Below are 23,709 nucleotides of genomic sequence, written 5' to 3' on the forward strand. Positions count from 1 at the left end.
CCTCACTTCAGACACCGAGTGTCTCTGATTACACATTCTGCCTCTCGAAGTTTAGTGTTGAAGTCTGTTTTGTCTAGTACAATGGTATCCAGACACTGCTTGCCTGGAATCAGCTCCATGCTATGTTGTGCTTTCCTCTAACAGGCAGACTCCTGAATTTTTCTCTTTTTCCTGATAGATGTAGTTCTTCCAAAATTCAAATGTACATTTTCTTGGAGCTTTTAGCCGCTCAACTTGCTACTGACCGTTTTAATACCACAAAAGCTGAAGATCTGCACTTGGCCATTTGGTCGGGAATGCTTGATAACCTAAAGGGATAACAAATTTGATGGGTAATTTTGAGGGGTATTTTTCCTATTATTTCAACACAGTGGGGGTAACATGATCAATGGCACTTTTTCAGTTGCTGTTATAGGATAACTGTAAAATACTGATCTATCCACTGATTTTCTGTCTAGCACTTTTTTAACACTATGAAATGCTACAGCTTTGAGGTTTGCTTTTAAAAAAATAAGAAGTCTCAGACAGGCGCCTGTTGTGGTTTTTGCTGTTGGTAAGAACTAGTTAGTTTTCTTGCAGTGTAAATGAGATGGTAGCGAAACAGGAAAGACCTCACCCTAAGACTACTCGGAAAATTACCCGACTCCATTGCTTTTATAAAACGTAATGGTGCAGCAGCAAAGTGTAGTTCATGTGAGCTTTAAGAACCAAGATTTTTTGCTAGGTTAGCCCATTAAACCTATCTGTGTCCTTGGGCTTCATGTACACGGGACTTTTTAAAACTACCCCTGAACAATTTAACTTGACCGATAGTAAACTATGTTTAAAAATGTCTGTTTTGCCGCATTTGAGTTTTAGGAGTGTTTAAGAAAAAATTATTTATATGTTTTTTCAAATAGTCAAAACTGTGTCTCCATTAAAAACTCTTGTAAACGAAACGCGGCTAAACGTGAGTTACTGCGTTTACAAGCTGTTACGGGCATTTGGCGTTTCAAATGCCTCAATATCCAGCCTGAACTCCTTTTTTTTTTTTTTTTTTTTTTTTTTTTTTTGCTTTCCAAAAAATGCTTCTAAACTCGACTGCCTAGAAACGGCTAGAAACGACCCTGTGTACTGATAAGATAACATAGAGGAGAGTTCAGGGGCAGTTGAAAAAAAATAACTGCTCTTAAACGTCCACTTGCCAGCAGCAGTGTAATGAAGCCTTAGCCTTGAACATTTGTTTCCCACTTACATTTGGGTTGGGACAGTCCTGATTTGGCCACTCCTGTAGCTGTGGCGCTTGTACTAAACTCTTGGGATTTTTTGTTACTTTCTGAGTGCAAAGCATTGGAGTTTGTGTTTCAAGTAAAAGAAAAAAAAATGGTTTTGGTTCAGGGTAAAGGGAACCCCCTTTCTATCTGAAGTCAGATGTAACAGGTAATGCCATGATGATTGGTTGCAGGTATACCAATGTTGGCATCTGTAGCTTTTAAGTCATTTAGATTTTAAATTGCGGTTTCTGCTTTTTGTTTGAGGGGTACCCCCTTGAAATCTGTGCTCACAAGGCCAGCTGTGAAACTCTCCATGTTTCTCATAGCAATGTGAACGTTTTCTTGATCCAAAGCAGAATTCACAGTTACAAACGGTAACTGCAGACTCCTTGAAAACCGTCTCCTCGGCCGCTGTTATTGCATTGCTCAGCACCCACATGACAAGGCCTTCACGGTTTATTTTATGGAAACTGTTAGTTTCTGCTGATCTAATACTGTTTTCTTTCCCTTTTTTTCCTAAACCAAGTTTGAAGTCGTTGAACTTTAATAACAGGTCTCCCTGGAAAATGGGCCTCTGCCAGTGTGAATATAGAGATTTCCACCTTGAGGTCATTGGTTCAAATCTGGTTTTGCTCGCTGGTGTCTGACTTGCTATTATCTACAGTGAGATGTAATTATACTTGGCGCTTTTGGGCAGCCATGCCAGAGACCAAAGCATGTAAACTTATTTGAACCAAACCATTCCCTGTCTGTTTTCTTTTTTGTTAGAGGGGAAAATGCTTGTTTCAACTTGTTTCCTAAAATTTGTTTGCCTTTGCTTCTTCACGATTATTTCCATGGTACAGTTTTTCCAGAAAGCAGTCTCTGCTTGGTCTTTGCACCACGTTATGCTTCCTCTTTAAAGCAAAAAAAAAAAAAAGCATAGAAGGGCCCAAAATCCAAGGAGCACCTTTTGGACTTTCAAGGAGCATAAATTGCGCATTTAGTTTCATAACACACAAGAAGTTAATAAGTTCTAACACACTTCAATTGCATATTTAGAATTACACCTCAAAACACATAAGTTTATGACTCCAGAATATGGCGATACCACCTGTGAGACTTTTTCACAGCTAGCCAAATAGAGACGCATAAAATCCAAGGAAGGCACTCAAAGGACAAAAATTACGGATCTAATTTCCTGACTGCCCATCACAATTTTTGAGGCCCCGGAGCAGCAGGACAGTAGAAATGCCCACAAATGACTACATTTTGGAGAGTAAACACACCAAAGTATTTTTTTTTTTTAAGAGGCATGGTGAGTCTTTTGAAAACTTCATTTTATTGACACAAGTTTTTGGAAAATGCGAAATGAAAATTTAAATTTTTTTTTTCTATACAAAGTTAGCAATTTAATAAGATACTTCTCACACGCATCATGGGCATAACTAGAATTACACCCCAAAAAACCTTCTGCTGCTCCTCCCGAGTATAACATTTTTTTCACTGTCTGGACTAATGTACCGGACATTGTATCTTGTGTATAACATGAATCGACCAATTATGTCAAAACCAATTTACTGTAATGATCACCTCTATTCGAGTGGTCAGGGAATAGTGTGTAGTGTCACCTATAGCAGTCCCAGTTCCTTTCAGTCAAGCAAGCCTAGCCTACTGGTACATGACTGCCCCCATGAATTCCATGTTCACTGGCCTGGTGTTTCGCAGGAACGTAGTCAGCAGGATGTGCAGAAGGGGTTGGTTGAGGCCGCAGGCAGAGACATGGTCAGCAAACAGGCAAATGATTGGTCTGGGCCGCAGGAAGTATTATGGGAAATAAACTGGCCAGGTGTGGCGGTGATCAGGGAAGTACCGTATGTGTGATGAGGATCAGGGACAATCTGGTGCAGTGGTGATTAGGGATACTGGCTGGTCTGTATTGCTGTGGAGGTGATGAGAGATGATGGCTGGCGGCTCTGACATGCCGTTATATCGGAGTAGCCAGCCATTGTACATGATCACTGCCACAGCGGTACAATGTCCCCATAGTGAAACTGCACTTCATTATTTTTTTTTTTTTACAGTCTGCGTATTACAGTGATGATCACTGTATATAAGCAATTAGTAACACTGTTCAAAGGTTTCATTCTTTTTTTTTATTTTTTTTTTTTTACTTCTTTGATAGGACTCTTCAGACAACACTACAGTTGTAAATTCTAGCCTAGTATTGGTTATTCTATTGCAGCAACACCTCCATTGTAAAAGGGAAAAAAAAGCTACTATTTTGTGACTGTGCCTGCCTGAAGATGTTCATATTTTTTACAAACTACATTTCTTGCTTTATGTAGATGATCATTTCATTCTTTTTCAAAAAGTGTGATACATTCGATTTGGAATTCTTGTAGGGCCTTAGCAGCATAAGTCTTAGTAAAGTAGAATTTGCCGCACCTGCTCATGAGACGCCCTGTTCTTTTACGTGTGTGTGTGTGTTGAAGGGAATGATGTTCCTGCCAAGAGGTCTTTTCTATGCTTTAGGGTGATTTACAGTCCAAGTTTCAAACCACTTGTGGAAAAGTTAAAGCAGGAGTTGGCATTTTACCCAGAATCCAGTGCAGCTGTGGCAGAGTGAAGTCATCCGCTTAACAACCACCACAAACAAACATAGACTGCGCTGTTCTGATGCACGATACGTAAAATATTCCTTCTATGTGCAGGCAGAGGCAGACGTTTGTCATTTAGGGAGGGTTCTGAGAGGGTACTCGAAGGGACCAGTTCCATTTCAGTCGTTGCTAAAACCAGTAGCACACTGAAGTCACATTTGGCCTGTCCCATCAAGTTAGGAACTGCGAAGAGGATTTCTTTTCAGAGTGTTATTGGGGCTACAACTGTTCACACTTTTAAAAGGAATATTTTTTTTTTTTTTGTTGTGGGGTGTTGGGAGTATTTTATGGCAACTCATAGTATTGACAATCCCCAGCATATTTTTTTGTTGTGTTTTTTTTTTTTTCTTTTATTCAAGCTTGCCACTAGAGGGCACCATCAAGTTTGATACCATGAAAGGGGTCTCTAACACACCTTCAACAGCTCTATTTTAAACCGAAAAATAATTTTGAATGTTTGCCAGCAAGCCCTCCTACTGCATTAGTGCATGTGTTTATCTGAAAACATACAGAATAAATGTCATCCACAAATTACTACTCAATCTGCTAATCAATCATACAGTTTAGTAGACCAATGACTATCACTTTAAAGCCAAATGTACATATTTCGTTACCGCCATGATATTAGTATGCAATGAAAGCGGTATGTAAATTCCTTCTCTAAGAATCATTAACAGCTGAACTCTAACTCTTTCTATTGTGGAAAATGAATGCAAAGATGTGTTAAGTGACTTTCTGTAATCTCAAATGTCTGTCTTCTCTGTCCTACAGATTTCTTCAGAACCCCCAAGTAAAAAGTCAAAATTAGACGATGCCATCATCCACTCCCCTAGCTCGACTGAGAAGGACAAGTCCTCAAGTTGGTTACGGAATTTATCAAACTCTAGCAAAGTAGGTTTACATTTCTACATATGTTTATCTGTATACTTCATACTTGTATTAAAAGTACCGATCACTCACCCACAGTGGTAGGTTGCATAATTTGTGTGGACGCACTAGTCCAAAGAAAGTCATAGGAAAAGTGAGGGTAACGGCAATAAAAACCAGACTGACGTTTTTGGATTGAGGTTTTAATGTTTGATTAAAAGGAGTTTTTAAATTCAAAATCTATCATATTGATAATTTCAACACCTGTGTGACAAGTTCAGCTTATCTCTGCAATGAACTCTTTAAGTGGATGTAAAACGCAGCCTGTGATTGTAAGGAAAGGACGGGAAATTACCAAATAGGCAGTGAAAATGCTGCATCCATTATGCCTAATGATTTGACTGTTTTGAAGGGTTTTGCCGTAATGTTTTGCCAAAACTGATGAATTTTGTGAGAAGCTGAACTTGGACATCAGTCTTTCATTTCAACCTAAAAAACTTTGCAACAAAATTGCTTAAGAAATGGGTTTAGATAACATTTGAGAAGAGGGCTTTTAATGATTAACCACTTACCGACCAGCTCATGTACATATACATCGGCAGTTTGAAGATGGATAGCTCAGTAACAGCAGCAGCTGCTGCCACAACCGAGGTATCCATCTTTAGAGCCGGCTGTTCTGTTTACGATAATGGTGGTCTCTGCGGCAGATTCGCCGCAAGATCACAGTTATCGGCGGCGGGGGTGGTGCTACACCCTCTCCCGCACCCTCCGCCGCTTACCAGAATTGTCGGCGGAGGCGATCGGGACCTGTCAGTATCTGTGTATGGAGACGAGGGGAAGATGGCCTCCACTCGTCTCCATACTATAGCGGGGCGGAAGCATAGTTACATAGTAGGCAAGTCCAACCTATGTGTGATTAGGTCACTTCCGGCCATACATCTTAAAGGCACATTTTTCTGTTGTCATTTTTTCAAATATTTTTTTTTATTTTTATTGCATTTAAGTCCAAATATGAGATCTGAGGTTTTTTTGACCCCAGATCTCATATTTAAGAGGACCTGTCATGCTTTTTTCTATTACAAGGGATGTTTACATTCCTTGTAATAGGAATAAAAGTGACACAATTTTTTTTTAACAGTGAAAAAATAAATCAAGTAAAATAAATAAGAAAAATCAATTTTTTTTAAAATTAAAACGCCCTGTCGAGCTTGTGCGCAGAAGTGAACGTGAGTAGCGCCCGCATATGAAAACGGTGGTCAAACCACACATGTGAGGTATCGCCGCGATCGTTAGAGCGGGAGCAATAATTCTAGCCCTAGACCTCCTCTGTAACTCAAAACATGCAACCTGTACAATTTTTTTTAAACGTCGCCTATGGAGATTTTTAAGGGTAAAAGTTTGACGCCATTCCACGAGCGGGTGCAATTTTGAAGAGTGACATGTTTGGTATCAATTTACTCAGCGTAACATTATCTTTCACAATATTAAAAAAAAATGTGCTAACTTTACAGTTTTTTTTATTTTTTTATTCAAAAAAGTGATTTTTTTCCAAGAAAAAGTGTGCTTGTAAGACCGCTGCGCAAATACGGTGTGAAAAAAATATTGCAATGGCCACCATTTTATTCTCTAGGGTGTTAGAAAAAAAACAGTATATAATGTTTGGGGGTTCTAAGTTAAGTTAGCAAAAAATCTGTTTTAAACTTGTAAACACTAAAATTTCAAAACGAGGCTAGTCCTTAAAGTGGATGTAAACCCAATGTCATCCTTTCTAAACTATTGCCATAGGGGTTATCTATAAGGATATACATGCCTCCTGCATGTATCCTTACCTGTCAAATGTCTCCCCTCTGTCTGTTATGAGAGCCGAAAAACTGCAGATTCTGTGGGTGGGTCTGTTGTCTGGAGCTCGGTGGGTGGAGTTGTGATGTCAAACTCCCCGCCCACCTCTACACTCCCCTGTGTATTTCTAACACTGAACTTCTGCTATGATCTCTAACATCCAGTGAAAAGACAGGAAAGTAACCACATGACTTCAGCATGCCAAATCATGCTGAGGTGTGGAACAGCCAATCCTTGCAGAGCTGCTGAAGAAAGGAGTGGGGGAGGGAATTAAAAAATGTGTCTTAGGCTGTCACTCACAGCAAGGGGGAGTATTTGACAAAGTTTTTCTCACTTTGTCAAGATTTTTCTCACTGAACAATAAAAGGGGATTGCTCAGAGATGGATTAACTCTGTGTGGCAAGACTGGGCTCAAATGATAGGAAATCTTATACTCTACAGTATGATATATAAAAAAAAAAAATTTCGGGTTTACATCCACTTTAAGTGGTTAAAGAGAAAAGAAAAAAAATCCTCATCATGCAGGTTTTTGGTATGCAAGATGTGTTTTTGGATAAAGTCATTGTGTGAAAAAAAATAAATTTTAATCCTTAGGCTGCATTCACACTACAGTGTTTTGAATCGCGGGCAGGTTTGCTGCGGATCTGCCCACGTTTTGACAGTGCCAAGGTGTGAATGACAAAACTCTGGACTCACATTCGAGATGCCATTCATTTGAATGACACCTCAAATCGTGATGTGGGTCTGCTGTGCGATAAATCGTGCTGCAATCGCAGCAACCCGCATCGCAGGATGTATGTTGGGCAAAAATAAGTTTAGGAGCTAATTTTGGGCGACATGTGCCCTGCAATTGCAGCACGATTTATAGCGCGACAATTGCGGCAGACCCACACCACGATTTAAGGTGTAATTCAAATGAATGGCATCGTTCTGCGTTTTGTCAGTCACACTTGGGCATTCACACTTGTAGTATGAATGCAGCCTTAATGTGAGAAAGTAGACTTGGGCCTACGTTTTAGGAAAAAAAAAAAAAATAGGTTTATGGCACATGTTGGAAGATGAGGTAAGTGGCTTTCCGATGCCTCAGACTCAAGAACTTCCACAGTCCTTCCTCGCCCCAAAACCCCAGCAGGATCTTATTCAAGCTTCAAATTTATTGGCAGGCAACAACTGCTCAGGGTCTTAAATGTAATCTGGCTCATCCTTTCCAGTGAAAGTTGCTAAGCTATTAGGGCCAACATGGCAACCTAAGGAGGGAGCAAGAAATGTACAGCAGTGGCTGCTTATGAAAAGAGCGCAGGCCCTAGCCAAAAACCACAGGTTGTGTTTAAATATATCCGACCAGGTGTGCAGCACAGGTGAAAGAGCCAGACGGCCAAATTGCAGCCATGGCACAGCCAAGTGTCCCAGCCGCCTGTGACACAAATCATACAGCTTGCAAGAGTATCGCCTCTGCATTCTGTTTGTAAACTGAAGCTGCTAAGCTTATGAATAGAACAGGATCATAAGAGGCGTTCTCATTTACACAGAACAGGGTCATGTTCGAAGGTTGCTTTGTAACTTTGCTGTACAGTTACAGTTACTTTCCTGTCCACTTTTAAAATGTATTTTTGTAGTTTATTTTTCATGTTCAGAATTGGACCACTTTGAATTCCTGTATCACGGAATTATTGGGTTTCTTAAAAGCTTAAAGGTAAAGCAGAATCCGTGGTGATTTTATATTAAGGGAAAGGACACATAACCGTACAGGTGTATAGCGAAGGTCATTGGCACATGGACGTAATAATTTACTGATGTTTAAGCTCAGTATCTTGACAGACAGACCCTAAATAAAATGTCCTGTAAAGACCTTGCATAAAGGTGTGTAAGAATTTTAGGCGTGTATACACATAAACCCTTAATTGACAGTGTTGCAATATACGCATGTAAACCTGCGTATAGACAGGCTTATGTGCGTAAAATGACTACGCTCAAATGTTACATTTTAAATTTTCGTATAAAGGCTCTGTGTTCGTTGCTGTATTACTGATCTTTACGCATCTGCGTGCATTATTCCATAGACAACAATGCATCTATAATGATATCAGTAAAAACGTGGCTTTTTTTTTTTTTTTTTTTTTTTTTTTTTTACTCCCATGTACAAGAGGCCTTAAAGAGCTGGTAAGGACAGAAGTGCAATAGGTAATTGCATTTTTGCAGCGCATTAGTTGCTTGACGGGGATGTTTTGCTAGTTGTGTTTAAAAGTGAGTTCTACCATTACCCTTAAAAGACTCACTGGTGTTCCGATGCTGTGGATCCTCCCGTCGGTCTTTACCACTTTGTTAGATCTAAATTTATATGACTGTATGTTTAATGACCATATACATACTTGTGCGGCGTTGTATTTTTATTCAAATATTTTCTTAATTTTTACAGAACACAGGATACGTCCACCCTCGGCAGCGCTTATCTGCTTTCCGGCCCTGGTCCCCTGCCATTTCGGCAAATGAAAAGGAGATTCCAACTCATCTACCCACCCTGATCCGAGATAGGTAAAAAAAAATTCTAATGATGCAAATCACATTTTAGGATTTTCATTGTTGTGGTTTAATTTTATTTTTTCCTTTTTTTTTTCTTTAGTTTTTATAATTACAAAAGTTTTGAGAACCTTGTTGCCCCCAATGTTGCCCTGGCACCTCCAACCCAACAGAAAGTCATCACAAGCCCTCTTTGTGCACCTGCTGTACCAAGAAGTAATCAAACATCGGGTAGCCCTGCCCATTCTCGAAAGCGAAGGCCCACAGCGGAGCTGCCCCCAGCACCTGAAGCCCCCACTCCTTCAGTCACAACTCGGGAAGAGGAAAAGGAGTCTGAAACTGAGATTGAGGTGGAAAGTAGAGAAGAATGTAAGTGTGAGTTGTATTTTACATTACTTTTTCTATTGTACTGTATGTCCAATAACAAGTTGTATGATTTTATAGCATTTGTATAGCCAGGCCCAAATGTACCCCATATTATTCATCATATGGGGAGTAGACAGAGTTCTGTAGTCAAGCAGAGATTAATTCAGACGGCAACTGACATCGCTTGGGATTTCAGTGGAGAGAAGAGAACACCCCAAACAGTAAGTGTCCTGATAGCCATAGCACTCAGTGCTACTACTACTTGGGTGGCTCCGGTTGCTCATTTACCTGAAATGACACTTGGGTCCTTGCTGTGCTGGTATTTTCTTAGGGGACCATCATAAAAATAACATAGCTTGTAGATTAATATTTACACAACTCAGAAGGTGGGTGTTGAAACAGAAATTATAGATCAAAGATTGAACGGATTATATTTACGAGTCAAGTTCCAGTACTTAATCTGCACTGTTCTTCTAAAGCTGGGTATCATTTGACTGGTGGATGAATCATAAGGGTCACGCACAGGTCATCACACTCTTGTTTGTGTCTTGAGTGTCCTATGATACGTGGCTGTATTATACAGGAAAAAGTGCCTAGGCATTTTTATTGCCCATACTTTAAAGAGCTGTTTCATACATTATATAGGATTTCATGTTACACATTTTCACACACCTCAAAATAAACTTGGATGTTAAGTGATCTTGAGAGAGGAGCTGTGGAATGTTAAGATGCACCATACTGATGGTATACTGATGGTATACATTATGGTGTCTCCATACATCTGTTATGAGGCCATTGCAATTTTTTTAACGACTTGACCTCTGAAAGGTTTACCCCCTTCCTGACCAGGCCATTTTTTGCGATACGGCATTGCGTTGCTTTAACTGACAATTGTGCGGTCGTGCAACACTGTACCCAAATAAAGGTTATGTCCTTTTTTTCCCACAAATGGAAAATATATATTTTTACATTTCTGCTGTAAAACAAAATGTAAAAAATCTAATTTCTTCATCAATTTAGGCCAATATGTATTCTGCTAAATATATTTGGTAAAAAATGTTTTCTTTTGTAATATTAGCGACTTATAGCAGGACTGCGATATTGTGGCAGACAAATAGGACACCTAACTGACACTTATAAGAACCAGTGACGCTAATACAGTAATCGGTGCTAAAAATAAAATGCACTGTCACTGTACTATTAACCCTTCCCAGGTTATCAGGGGTGATCAAAGGGTTAAATGTGTGCCTAGGGAGTGCTTTTACTACTGGAAGACATAGATCGGTTTTTGTGCTTCACAGAAACATAGGATCGTACTCGCAGAATGACAGTCTGCCTTGTTTACATAGGCAAACTGTCATTCTGTCGGAGTAACGAACGTCTGGCGGACGTCTGGTCTGCGGGTCCCTCTGTGTAAAATAACAGTGGGAGTGAGCCGCCGGCAGCACGCACTCACGTCCAAAACCCAGATGTGCAGAAACACCCTGTATAGCAATAAATCTGCTATGGGGTGGTCGTGAACTGGTTAAGGACTGCTGAAAAGTGGCTTTTTTAATTTATTTTTATTTTTTTTTCCATTGATTGTTTTTGTTTGGGAATCATACTGTCCAAGCTATGTATAATCGAGTTTTCTTAGTTCAGCAGTTTTACCTAACATGTTACTACCTGATCAGAACATGACCAGATCATCTCACAGTTCTGCTTTTTTTTTTTTTTTTCTCCTGTCTTGCAGTCACTTCCTCGCTTTCTTCGCTCTCATCTCCTTCCTTCACGTCCTCCAGCTCCGCCAAGGAGTTGAGTTCCCCAGGCATGCTAGCCCCAGCTGCGGTTAACCATTCCTTTGAAGCGGCGCCTCACGGAGACTCGCTTAGCAGTGGACTAGAGGCAGAGCTGGAGCACCTTCGGCAAGCCCTGGACAGTGGTCTGGACTCCAAGGAAGCCAAAGAGAAATTCCTTCATGAAGTAGTTAAGATGAGAGTAAAACAAGAAGAGAAGCTGAACGCTGCATTACAGGCCAAACGGAGCCTTCAGCAGGTAGAGTAGCTTCATTGAGATCTATGATCAGTGTTTCAATGCTGTATTAGAGTTGGACACCAATGTGGTCAAATTTGAGCTGAAGCTAAAGGGAGAATGAGTAACTCTAAATAAGCATGCTCAGTCCATGGGGATTATAATTTGCAATACAAATTGGGCTTTTGCGTTTCTGGTTTTGGAATCTGCAGTAGTGAGGTGTGGGTTTAGGATACATGGGTCCCACTGAGTCGCCAGGGGCCAGAGATAAGACTGGATTTAAACACAGGCCAATGGGTGTTTTCTGATACCTGCTTACAGTTTCATCCTTGAATTTAGTTCCATATGTTGATAACAGTTTGACCAAATGCCTTTTTATTAAGTCCAAGATCATAATTCTGAACTCTAGTCTTTTCAGGTGGGGTCCCGATAAAAGTGACTTAACATTTCAAGAGAACTTAAAAAAAATTAGAAATATTTGGTCCACCTTTTAATTGGTTTATCCTGTGTTGATTACCTGCTCTACCATCCCTGGTGACGATTTCCATGGTGGTGTTGTCAGCAGAGCTCTCTAAGGACAGCCAGTTTTAGTGTATTAAAAAAGGAAAGCATCATAGAGACAGTTGTCAGGCCAGGGCCGGTGATTAAGACAGTCTGCAGAAATAAAAGTTGTACCAAATTTAAATCAGTGGCTTTATGTATTTCCAGATTTTCTTTTTTTTTTTTTTGCCCTTTCATTGTCTACCTGTGAGATAATTTTTGAGACCAGCTCAAGTCATTGCTTGTCTCCAAGGTGAATCGCAGTAGCTTCCTCTTTTCCAAGTTCCTATTTCTGGTGGAGAGAAAGTCAGAAGTTCACTGATAACAATGGCTTGGCTGGGATGTCACATTATTGTAAAGGGAAAAGGATTTCCCATGACCTAGCTGCAGGGTGTTACTTAACAGAAACATGTTGTTGTGCATGCTGCTATCGGGAGAGCCAGAGGAAGTCTCACTTCTGGTCCTTTTTTTTTTTTTTTCCCCTCTGTTTCTTGTTTTATCCTGTGAATCCTTTCACAGTCTGATGATCTATCAGGAAACGTCTAGTGACTTACCTGCCCTCTTCTAGCTGTACAGGAAACCTCAACCAAGAGCAGCTGCTCTGGTTACCTAGACAGTTCAGCTCAGTAGATGTAGGGTTAAAGTGTCACACATGCATAGGTATGCAGGAATCGAAACAATGCCTTTTGCCGCATGCACAGTTTTGTCATGAGTTCATTCAACGTACACAATGACTGCCCCTTTTGAGTGTAAGTGGCAGTTGAGTTTTAAGACGGCAATGGGCCTCTTCTAGAATGACAAGACCCAGCATGCCTTAACAGTCAATACAAGACATTACTGACCTTTTGTGGATCGAGCCAAAGGTTGTATGTTACTTACCTTTAGCCTATTAGGCTATGTTTTGGATACATATGATTTTGAATGTTGTGTAGAGGAACTGCAAGTCCCAGTATGTGATCTGGCTTAGTAGCTTCTTAAGGAGATACAAGCAGCAAGAGTTTATAATTGGCCAGTGGATGCTTTGACAGACCCAACCACCAGCTTCTGAAGAACTACAAGTCCAGCATAATCTGAAGCTCATGGCTTTGTTGGCCAAATAACACTGGCTATAATGGTTTTGGTCAAAAAAAAAATTCTTTGACCATTTTACTCAGCATTCTTGCCTGTTTTTACTGTTGACACAACGCTGTAGGTAACAGTTTGCTTGTAGAAGGTGCTCTTGTGCCAGAATAGGAACTGACCCTCTTCCTTGACATCTCTTGTCATTTAGGAGCTGGAGTTCCTCCGTGTCGCCAAGAAAGAGAAGTTGAGAGAAGCAACAGAGGCGAAACGCAACCTGAGGAAAGAAATTGAACGGCTCAGGGCGGAAAACGAAAAGAAGATGAAAGAGGCAAATGAGTCACGGTTACGTCTGAAGAGAGAGTTGGAGCAAGCCAGACAAATTAGAGTATGCGACAAGGGCTGCGAGGCTGGTCGGATACGTGTAAAATATTCTGCCCAGGTAGTTATGGACACCTTTTTTTTAAAGCAATCTAAGTGTGCAAAAGTATCAAATACCTTTGCAACTAAGTTTCTTACGTGAAGCCAGATCAGTGAAGCATATTGGTGATGACTAATAAAGTTGCAATACAGCTCAAGGTTTGCTAGATGGCACTTGGAGTGTACCAAAGTGGTCTTTTAACTGTTCCCACATATATTAACATGCCTTCAGTAACACACCTTAAATTCTATTGCATCTTGATAAATCAGTACCAGAGTCTAAATGTGTGTTTTAAGGGTACACTCACACTGGGTGTGGTTGAACTGAATGAACCATGCTAGAGTTAGAATTGTCCCCACTCCCCCCACTGGTCTGCACTCACAATGACCTATAAGCAAGTGTTGGAACAGGTGCGTCTGAGCTACTTCCTCCTGTGTAATGCCGAGTGAGCCTCGAACACAACACTCAGCCTAGGAAGTCTCTGCAAACCTCCATGTGTAATTCATGCAAAAAAAGGGGAGAAAGGCTGGTGCTATGGAAGTCGGCTAAAACATTGTTTTAATATTGCAGGTAAACAACAGTAAAAAAAATCAAATGCGTTTCGGCCACCATGAGCCATGATTAGCGGAAACTTGGCTTTTTTGACTGTTGTTCACCTGCAATAAATAAAACTATGTTTTAGCCGACTTCCCTAGCACCAGCCCTTCTCCCTTTTTTTGCATGGATATAAGTGTTCCTGGGCACACTTATAACATCACTGGTTCCAACCAGACCACAGGGATACCTGCTTCTGTGCTTGGTTATCTCTGTGCTCATGCGTGGTTTGCGCTCTCACTGAAGCAAATCCTACCAGACCACAAGTAAACCATACTAGGAACCACCTCTTCCAAGTGAACCCAGACACAGTACACTAAAACTGTTCCTGGTATGGTTTGATGCACTCAGACTACACAAATGAACCGGACCAAGGATGTCAACCAGGCACAGTTGTAACTGCCACCCTAAGATCCCTGCACTTTACATGCCTCTTTGGTTTTTGAGGAATCCAGGTTGACAGTCCCAGTCTAATTTATCAAAACAAGAGTCAGATCATTAAGCCTTAAACCAGATTGTCATAATTGTTGTGAAATTATTGCTACCGATGGCATGTTGCTAACTAATTTTCTAGCAATGGAAATAGGTCTGAGTGCAGCACATTGACTAACAAAGAAAGCAGTTTCAGGGTGTTTTTTTTTTTTTTTTTTTCTTAAATACTCTGTCAATTGCGGGAATGGGAGTAGACTGATTATACTGATGTGAGACAGGCCAAACCAGGAAATGATGTGGATTTCCTCCCAAGCGTCAAGCTGATAAGATGCATCCAGACTAAACATTACCAGAGTGAAAACTGTGCAGTGGGTGTTACCTGCAGCTCTCTTCCACTGAGAGTTAAACACAAAGTTGCAGCTGGGTGCTGCTTAGATAGAAAACATGGCTTGTCAGTGTGTTTTTCCAGCTCGCAGTCACATTGGGGAATAAAGTCCTTTGCAGTCTCCCTGGTGACACTGTCTAAGAGGAACTCTCGCTCTGCACTCAGTTTACTATCTGTTATCTGTTGCTAAGTATATTTCCAGTGCAGGAAACTCTTATAAAGCTGTCAGAAACTAGACAAGTATAAAGTGTTTATTGTAACAACCAGAGTCTAAGACCTGTTTGAAGCCTAAAACCCTATTGGTTATGGGGGTTCGGTGAGAACTGCAAGCTGCTTTCCTTCTGGCACACAAATTCAGAACGGTTGACCCGATTTTCTGTTTAGGAGACGGCTACAGGGAAACCTAGGTGAGAGAGCCTTTTCACAGTGCTTGGAGCTTAGCTGGGGAGTGCTTTAAAATCTGTGTATTGCATAGCATCCAGCTGCATTTAACATAATTTCAAAATAAGGGACAGGACAACAGAACCAACTTAAATGGTATTCTGTTGTACTGATTTGTGAAATGATTATCTACATGTTGTTTTGCATCTATCAGTCAGGGGCAGGCGACATCCTCTGTCAAGGTCAGGGTAGGGTCACTTAACCAGCATCCTTCTCTAGCAGATATAGAAAGAGGACAAAGATAAGCTAGCTCTATTTACCACCACATCATGTCCTTGAGTGGGCTTCCTTTGTAATAAAGGTCACCCTTGTGTATTAGACATAACCTTTTGTTTTTGTAAAGCTGTAGCAAGAAATGTATCACATTTTATCCAGTTGTAAAGCATCACAAAAGTGCCATTCTTGTGAATCTTATAATTGAAAGTCTACTCCTAGATTTTTTTTTTACTGTAATATTCAGCAGAATCAAGTGACGTAGAAAAGGTTAACAAGCTGTGTTCTACTATCAGATACGTGTACAAATGTATATTGAACCCAGTATGGAAACAATCACTATGCGTCATAGGGGCTTACTGTTGTCTATATGGTGTTAACATTTTTTGTTACGCCATACATTTATGTTGTGTTAATTGTGTTTTTTTTTTTTTTTTTTTTTTTTTTTAATTCTTTCAATACTTGCTCTATGTATGATGATTTGTTACCAATAAAATATATATATATAATTTTTTTTTTTTATATAATCTCGTCCATTTTGCCCCTAAAGTCCAGTCTAGGGCCATCTTTGGCCTTCTTTGTCTCTAAAATTTACCCCTAAATCTGGATGTAGCTTTAGGAGTGTTTTTCTGATTTTCCCATTATGTTAACTCTTGCGTCTTGCCCATTTCAGATAGAAGAATTGCAAGCAAAACTCCAGCAAGCAGACAGCGACAGAGAGAAGCTGCGGACAGATCTTGCACATGAGCGAGAAGCCAGAGAACACTTAGAAAATGTTGTTAAAGATCTACAGGAACAACGCTGGGCAAAGCCCGGTTGTCTTTCCAGCAGTGAACACACACGAAAAGACATTGAGAACTAAAACAAACAATACAAAAAATTCTATATGAAGCAAAAAACCTATCTATTCATATACAGAATTCTACGTATATGCACAGGAAGAGGAGGAGGTTTCCCCAAATGTATGCATGAATAGGTGCATGTGTGAGTGTATGGAGTGTGTGCCCTGAGCTCACACAACTTATTACAAACTTTATAGAGTCCGAGAGCGAGGAAAAATGTTACCCTGTACAACAGAAGCACTGAACTTTCGCCTCTTTAGAACCTACACAGCACAACATCTTACTGTGCCTCAGAGAGAGTGTTTATAAAATGGAGTCACTTCGGCTCTCAAGTGAGAACTTTTTTTCTTTTTTTTGTACATGTCAACTACAAGAGAACAGCAGCATTCGACAAAGTCAAGATAAAAAAAAAGCAAGCAAGCATTATCAGTTCTTTAAAATTGTTCTTAAGCTTGCCTGGAACACTTTGAGATTTACATTTTCTTTATAAGCTATTTAATATAAAGATATATTAAATGACAAGGACAATATAAAGACACTGTTGAAAATGGGGAGGGGGGAAAAACAGATTTTTGTATAACAAAACTGAAGCTTTGATGCACAATTTTAACTGACGTTACAGGCTTTTTGGGGTTTATTAAAAAATCAAAAAAGAAAAAAACGGCCCTGTGTTCCTACTCCTGAACCCACCCTTCCCCAGTCTCAGCACCATTCACGTCGACTGTGCAATGTATTGGTAGCAAGCCATCAATATTGAAATACAGACTCTTCTGCATCAAGTGGCTTCTCCTTCAGATCTCATCTGGAAATATTGGGTGTACTCCATCTTGGTGTTTTTATTTTTTATATATATATATATATATATATATATATATATATATATATATATATATATATATATATATATTATAGTGTATGTATTTTTTTTTTTTTTTTTTTTTTTTTTTCCCAGAGTTTTATCTGTACGCATGTAGGAGAGGGTAAAAGACAGAAAAATCAAAACGAATAGAAGAAAAAAATGTATAGCTGTACTGATCGGTGTTCTTGAATCCCATCATATTGGATTGAGATCTTTGGGTGTATACGTATAGTTTGCCTAAAGTTGCTCACCACATAGGGAAGAGATCAAATTGGAACAAAGAATAGAGAACATAGAAGGTTAAATGTTAGTGGAAAGAACAGCTTGTATTTGAAAGTCTGTATAACCGCTTATTTGGTATTTTCCAGGGGTTTAAACAAAATCATTTTGTGATCTTTTGTTTTGCATGACTCAGTGTTGAATATCCAGTCCTTCATATGCATTGGTGCACGCTAAAAGTACAATGCCAAATACTATAATTCAGTTTTGCTGCTGAAACGAGATTACACGTCCTATATCTATAGCTATAATTTCAGGATAGCATTTTGTGAGTCTTTTAATTAAAGAATATTATACAGCAGCTTATAACCATTAATAACCGGCAATTGTGTGCTCAAGGTGTCTATAGACCGTAGATGTTTGTTTTCCATTGGAATGGGTGATCATTTGATGTCTTGGGTGAAAGAACTGGCCAAATTAGGGTGCATTTTGGAGGTCAAACAATTCTAGCACCATATTAGGGCAGTGTTAAGGTGTCTGCAGCCTTCTGCCCCTGACGTTTTACTGCAAACAGTACACACCAAAAACCAAAGTGGAAATTCTATAGGAGCCCAGCAGGCAGCCCAAATGCCAGAGGATAGTCTGATCATACCTGTATGTTTGACTACTAGTATCTATGACTGCCTTAAAGTGGTTGTAAAGCCTAGTCATGAAGTCTAAACAAAGCACATATATCTGTAGTGTTTACTTATCTCTCCCCAAAGCTCTAAGTGTCATCCCCCTCTGGTGCTTTGTTCCTCTGTTGTTAGCATAAATCACTAATGAGAAGTTTTCCCAACACATGAGATATATTTGTGACGGGGAAGGAGCTCAGCGCACAGCTCTGCATCCTTCCTTTGCTCCTATTTGCTGTGCGGAGGGGATGTGTGTGCCTTTCCTCCAATCAGCTTGCCCCCAGTGTAACTGCAGCTCTCCACCCCCTCCTCTTTGATACTAACAGATGGAGAAGGATTTTAACATGATTCTTCCCTTTTGAAGGGGTGTAGGGAAGAGAAGATGGCAGATAAACAGGTAAAACTTATGTAGGAGGATTTGTTTCATCTCGTATCACCTGAGGCTAGTCACTTCACTGGGTATATGAGCGGGTTTGCAACCACTTTAGGGTTCTTATCCATTAGCTGAGATGTAGTCTTGTGTTTAAAGGTAAGTCTTTTCATAACTTGTAGTAGCAGCTGCTTCTCTACTGGTTTTTACACTTGAAGACTTCATTGGTCAGATCTCCCAGCTTTGGTGTGTCTGTTACAACTCCTATAGCGGACTTCCTTTTCCAGTATTGGAAACTAAATGAAATCCAACATAGGAAGACCCCTTTATGAATAGGGCAGACGAAGACCAAAAAACAAATTGATATTTGAGAGATGTTATTTTCTCTTGCCTGTAACTTTTCAAGGAAGACAAAAAATAAGATGCAGCTCTACGCTTTTTAGCACAGTGTGTTTAGCACATTGTGCTAAAAAGTTGCCTAATGTTTTTAACTGTATGGTGAACAGGAAAACACTAAGGTATGAGTGTATCCTGAAAGCATCGGTAATAGGGATAGTGATATCCTTGCATCGAATGATATTTCATAGACGATGGCTTGGACACCAAATGGTCCCCCCCACACAGACATCTGTTACACTAATTTTTAGTATTAGAGGTTATATTTGTACTTGTATTATGAAATTTATTATCACCTCGGAGCATAAAATGTTTATCCTCAAGTTACAGCTATGGTATTGACTAGTGTTTAAATTGTCCTGCAGTTTAAGTCCGTTGAACAGTTTAGGTACTGACTGGGCCAATAAATGCAAGCTGTTTTACATTAATGTGGTGTTTTTAACGTGTGCTATAAAAGGGTGTCCATTCTTGTGTTAAAATTGGGCTAAAGGATTGATTGGCAAGTGATTTTTATTATTAAAGGACATTTGTGTCCTTTGTGCTTTTTGAAGGGGAAAACCTTTTTTCCAGATGTCATCCACGCAAGAAAGTGATGACCCAAAGGTTGGCCATGATTCATAATGGATCCTAGCTACATCTTCATTCAGGGTCATAATGCAACTGGCAGCTTGGCGATCTTTACTATCAAGCAAAGGCCTACTTGGTGCTCCTCAGTGGTGAGTTACAAGCCCTTGGACTTTTATTCCCTCAGTCGCTGGAGGCTAACACACATAGCGCAACTCCGTAGATGGCCTCTGGCTTTCTGGCTGCTGGGAGTTTTAGTTTTACAAAGTCTGGTAAGCCATAAGTCCTAAACTTCAGCTCCTTGCCCTTGTGGTAAGAAAAACGATGATCCAGTATCCCGATGCTGATACATTTCTTCTGTGTGCTACTCCGGTTTTCTATTTTCACGTTCATTCATTCATGTGTCCACAAGGAATCCTCAGGCTTGATTTTTACAGTTAGGCCTAAATACCTTTTCGAATAGGCTTTCTGCTGAGTATGTACAGGAAATATTTATACTCTATTGTAAAGTTTACTAACTGTTCTTTTAAAAAAGTGAAAACTATTATATACAGAAAAATCTGAAAAAAAATATTTAGAAATAATACTGAAAGGAATTGCTGGTAATGATGCATTGCTGGTGGGACTGCAAAGGTCTGGTCTTAATTTTCACCAAAAACATATTGTGTCTGTCTTGCATGGTTGACTTGGTTTTTATTGTGGGTTTTTTTTTTTTTTTTTTGTAAATAACATTTTAAGAGTGTCTGTGCTCCTTGTAGGTAGACGAGTGACACTTTTAAGTTTCATTTAAAAGGTGCAGTGCCACTGTGAGATGTGAGTACCTCCTTCTCTAAACCCTCAATTTTGTCTTGTGTCTACCAGATAGTATTGATGTCTTACAATCTTGCACAAGAGGGCATTGAGAATCTACTTAAGTTATCCCCAAAATTGGTATCCTTTGCACTTAGGAAATATCTTCGATGAGGGATCAACAAACTGTTTTTGTGTTTTTACAAGTCAGCCATTCTAAAGTATTTGCCCAAATGGCACCAAGATGGGCTTCCCTTCTGCCTTCCTTGCTGATGCCACTCTTTCTTGATGCTCAGTGTTCACAAACTCTATGGAGGTATACAAATATAAAGCTACATAGTTATTTTACACTCTTGTAGAGTACAGTAACATGGCTTTAGTACATACCTCCCATGTCACTGCACCTTTTAAAATATCTGCTTAATCTTGGGTTGGAGATGTATAACCGCGCACACACAATGCAATGATGCAGTGACTCACAAGTTATTTTTATTTTTTTTATTTCTTTAATTATACCCTAATATGTTTTCATTGTCTTTTGGGACCTACCCTTTTGCTGCTAGTGGGTCTCTTTTTACATATAGAATGTATTTTACGTAAAGACTGCGCTACAGGTCATGTTTCCCCAGTGAACAAGTTCCTTACAAGTTGTGTTTTTTATTTTTTGTATAGTCCTCTGCAGCTTTCCGATTGCCGCTGGTACTGGAGACCCCTGCATCTCATTTGCATGTATTAAGTCCTGCAGCTGTGTTCTCTATAAAGTGCAATGCAGAATTTTTTTTTATATATATATATACTTTTTTTTTGGCTTGCAGTTTTCTTTTTATACTTGATGCATGAAATGAGAATTTCTGCCACACCTATAAAATGGGCATTAATTTGTTTAGATGGGGTCTTTTTTTTTTTTTTTTTTTTTCCCGTCTCATTGCACATCCACATTTCTGGTCCTTCAGTTATACTAATGCTGCACTGATTTCAGTATCCAGAGGGGAGTTGTTTTGCATATAGAAAGCCATTTTATTTTGGAAGTTCCGCTCTCGATTTTAAGCCTGGTACAACAAAACTGTCAGCTCCAGTCAGAGCCACTGTACTAACTATGCAAAGTTAGTATAGCGATCTCCCCTGCTGAGCTGTTGTGTTCTGAAAGGGGGTGGGCCCCCACAAGAACACTGATCCGCGCTCTCCGCCATTGGCTAAGAGCATTGATCGGGAGTCGGTCGGCTGCTGGTTTTTCAGCATGCTCATCCAAATGGCCGGCTTTTGTCAGATGGGGTGGCATACACACGGCCGCACGTCGGACGTGTTTTTTTTTTTTTTTCACCTGCCGATGTCTCATGACATTTTGCCCGTGTGTACAGGGCTTTAGGGTGCTTCCAGAACATTAGTGTTTCATTGTTTTGTTTCTGCAACATTGTTAAAGAAAATCTCATATGAGAGAAGCAAGGCTGCCATTGTCTAAAACTGCTAGTTGCCTGGTTGTCCTGCTTGGCCCTCTGGCCTCAATACTTTGAGCCACTAAACTGAAGCAAGTGTGCAGTTAAGGAATTGTGACTCCTATGACTTTCCAAACCTAGGTGCCGGTTCTTCTGCGGCAGTGACTTGGTACTGAAGTCCGGGAGTCGGCATTGCCAGGCAGGTAATTAGCATTTTAGGAAGGATACTGTCTTTCATGGAAGTTTACTTTAACGTACGTAGGATATGTTGAATTGCCCAAGAAACATGTGAATGTTGTCCATTGTTGGTTCTGCACACTAGCCTCCACTGTTGCTGTTGACTACTTCAGCCTTTTAACTTTAAAATAGGTTTTTTTTTTTTTTTTGTTTTTTTTCCAAGGGTTCATTAAACTCAGTGGAGTTCAACAGCAGCAAGTGAAGCTAAGCACAAACAGAACATATTTGCTTATACATCCCCAGTCTGTTTTTTAATGATGCCTATAGAAATTACACAAAAGGGAGGCCCCGTGCTTCTTGGTCCAAAAATAACAGACCAGTTTACAAGAGAAAAATTGTGCATGTGCTAGCATTCCTCTGCATTAGGATCAATATATCTAAATACTTTCTTTTTTTTTCTTTTTTTTTTTTTATCTTTTAAGTAGACCGTTCCTCTCCTGTGATCTTCAGTAAAGCCACTTTTTTCATTTTGACATAAGATTCACTTGCATACACAGGTCGCTCTTAGCCCGTGCCTTTCTTCCTTGTTGGATGTTTGTGCCTTGAAAATCAGTCTATAGCATCGTTTCTCAGAAGGAAGATCCCCCTTTGGTGTTGGGGCCCTTTATCTCAACTATAGAGGTTTGGAAAATAACCATTCTGTTGATGAGATTAAGATGGTTCTCATATTGAAAGCTTTCTCACTACAGGGCTGTAATATGGTCAAATGTTTTTTTGTTTTTTATGTACCTGTGGGAAGGGGGGGGGGGGGGACCCACACTCTAAGAATATGAAAGCCATAATTGTGCTGCGTCTTTGGCAGCATGCTGACGCTTGAATTACTGCAAAATGTACATTCACTCACCATTCTCTTCATAGAAGTATGGCATCTGAGCCACCAGGCAGACTTGCGTATAGTTGGTGTGTATTTGGAATGCTAGGTTTTATTGTTTTGTTGCTTACCAGTGTTGTAATCTTTATGCTATTTTAGTGTAATGTTCTCCAATATAGTTTCATACGTCAGTGTTTTCTGGCCTTTTTCTAATACATTAATGCAGTGCTGTGCACTAGCCCACAGCAATCTGATGCCAACAGTTTGCTGTTCATGATACCAATGAGGAATTACTTGTGGTTGTTTTTGGTTACTGCCCATTGCTTTTGCATCATTAAAGGCCTACTTCTTTTTAATTGCAGAAATTTTATTTTCTGCAACATTCTTGAACTAAAATTGCTAATAGCCAATCGTTTATGGGTTTTTCAGATCTTGCGCAGTTTTCTGAAATAATCACTTGCAGTTTTGCTGCTACCCAGTTTGTTAGTCCTCCAATTAGTCAAATTTATCCTAAAAAAAAAAATAAAAACCGGCCTTGTGTGCACATAATGATTAAAAAAAAACCTGAGGACATTATTGTGAAGGTGTAGCTTAAAGCAACCAATCCCTTTTCAAGTGTCATAAGTAGAGCTAGTTTTGGTCTGTTGCTCTGGGCAGCACATCTGCATTCCTTACAGGTATTTACTTGCGTAGGCCTGTGGTCTTGACAATGTTACATTTGCTTGCAACCTCCCAAACTTTCTGCATTCTAGAACTGGCTCAAGTCTAAGATCTGATACACCACCTCAGCATGCTATTGTTTATGTGGAGATGAAGGTTTTGAAGGGTGTCTTATAATCAACATGGGGTGGGGGAATTGGGTGTGTAATTCCTATATATATAGTATATTCTTCACCACAGTATGTGTATATGTATATGTGTGTGTGTGTGTGTGTGTGT

The 23,709-nt window shown here is 39.8% G+C and overlaps 1 protein-coding gene across 2 annotated transcripts in view; it reads left to right on the top strand.

Annotated features, from left to right (window-relative positions):
* Nucleotides 1-16,739, top strand: part of SKI (SKI proto-oncogene) — a 113,012-nt gene extending 96,273 nt beyond the window's left edge. Inside the window, exons 2-7 of one of the 2 annotated variants that reach the window (XM_073602991.1) lie at nt 4,664-4,783; nt 9,015-9,130; nt 9,219-9,490; nt 11,214-11,515; nt 13,302-13,532; nt 16,250-16,739. In XM_073602991.1, coding sequence (XP_073459092.1) covers nt 4,664-4,783; nt 9,015-9,130; nt 9,219-9,490; nt 11,214-11,515; nt 13,302-13,532; nt 16,250-16,438 — 1,230 coding nt within the window. In that variant the 3' untranslated portion in view covers nt 16,439-16,739. The remainder of the gene's footprint in view (nt 1-4,663; nt 4,784-9,014; nt 9,131-9,218; nt 9,491-11,213; nt 11,516-13,301; nt 13,533-16,249) is intronic. The other variant, XM_073602992.1, reaches the window with a different exon arrangement.
* Nucleotides 16,740-23,709: the final 6,970 nt, after the last annotated feature.

Source organism: Aquarana catesbeiana, linkage group LG10, assembly GCF_042186555.1.
Source record: "Aquarana catesbeiana isolate 2022-GZ linkage group LG10, ASM4218655v1, whole genome shotgun sequence".
Taxonomy (NCBI): domain Eukaryota; kingdom Metazoa; phylum Chordata; class Amphibia; order Anura; family Ranidae; genus Aquarana; species Aquarana catesbeiana.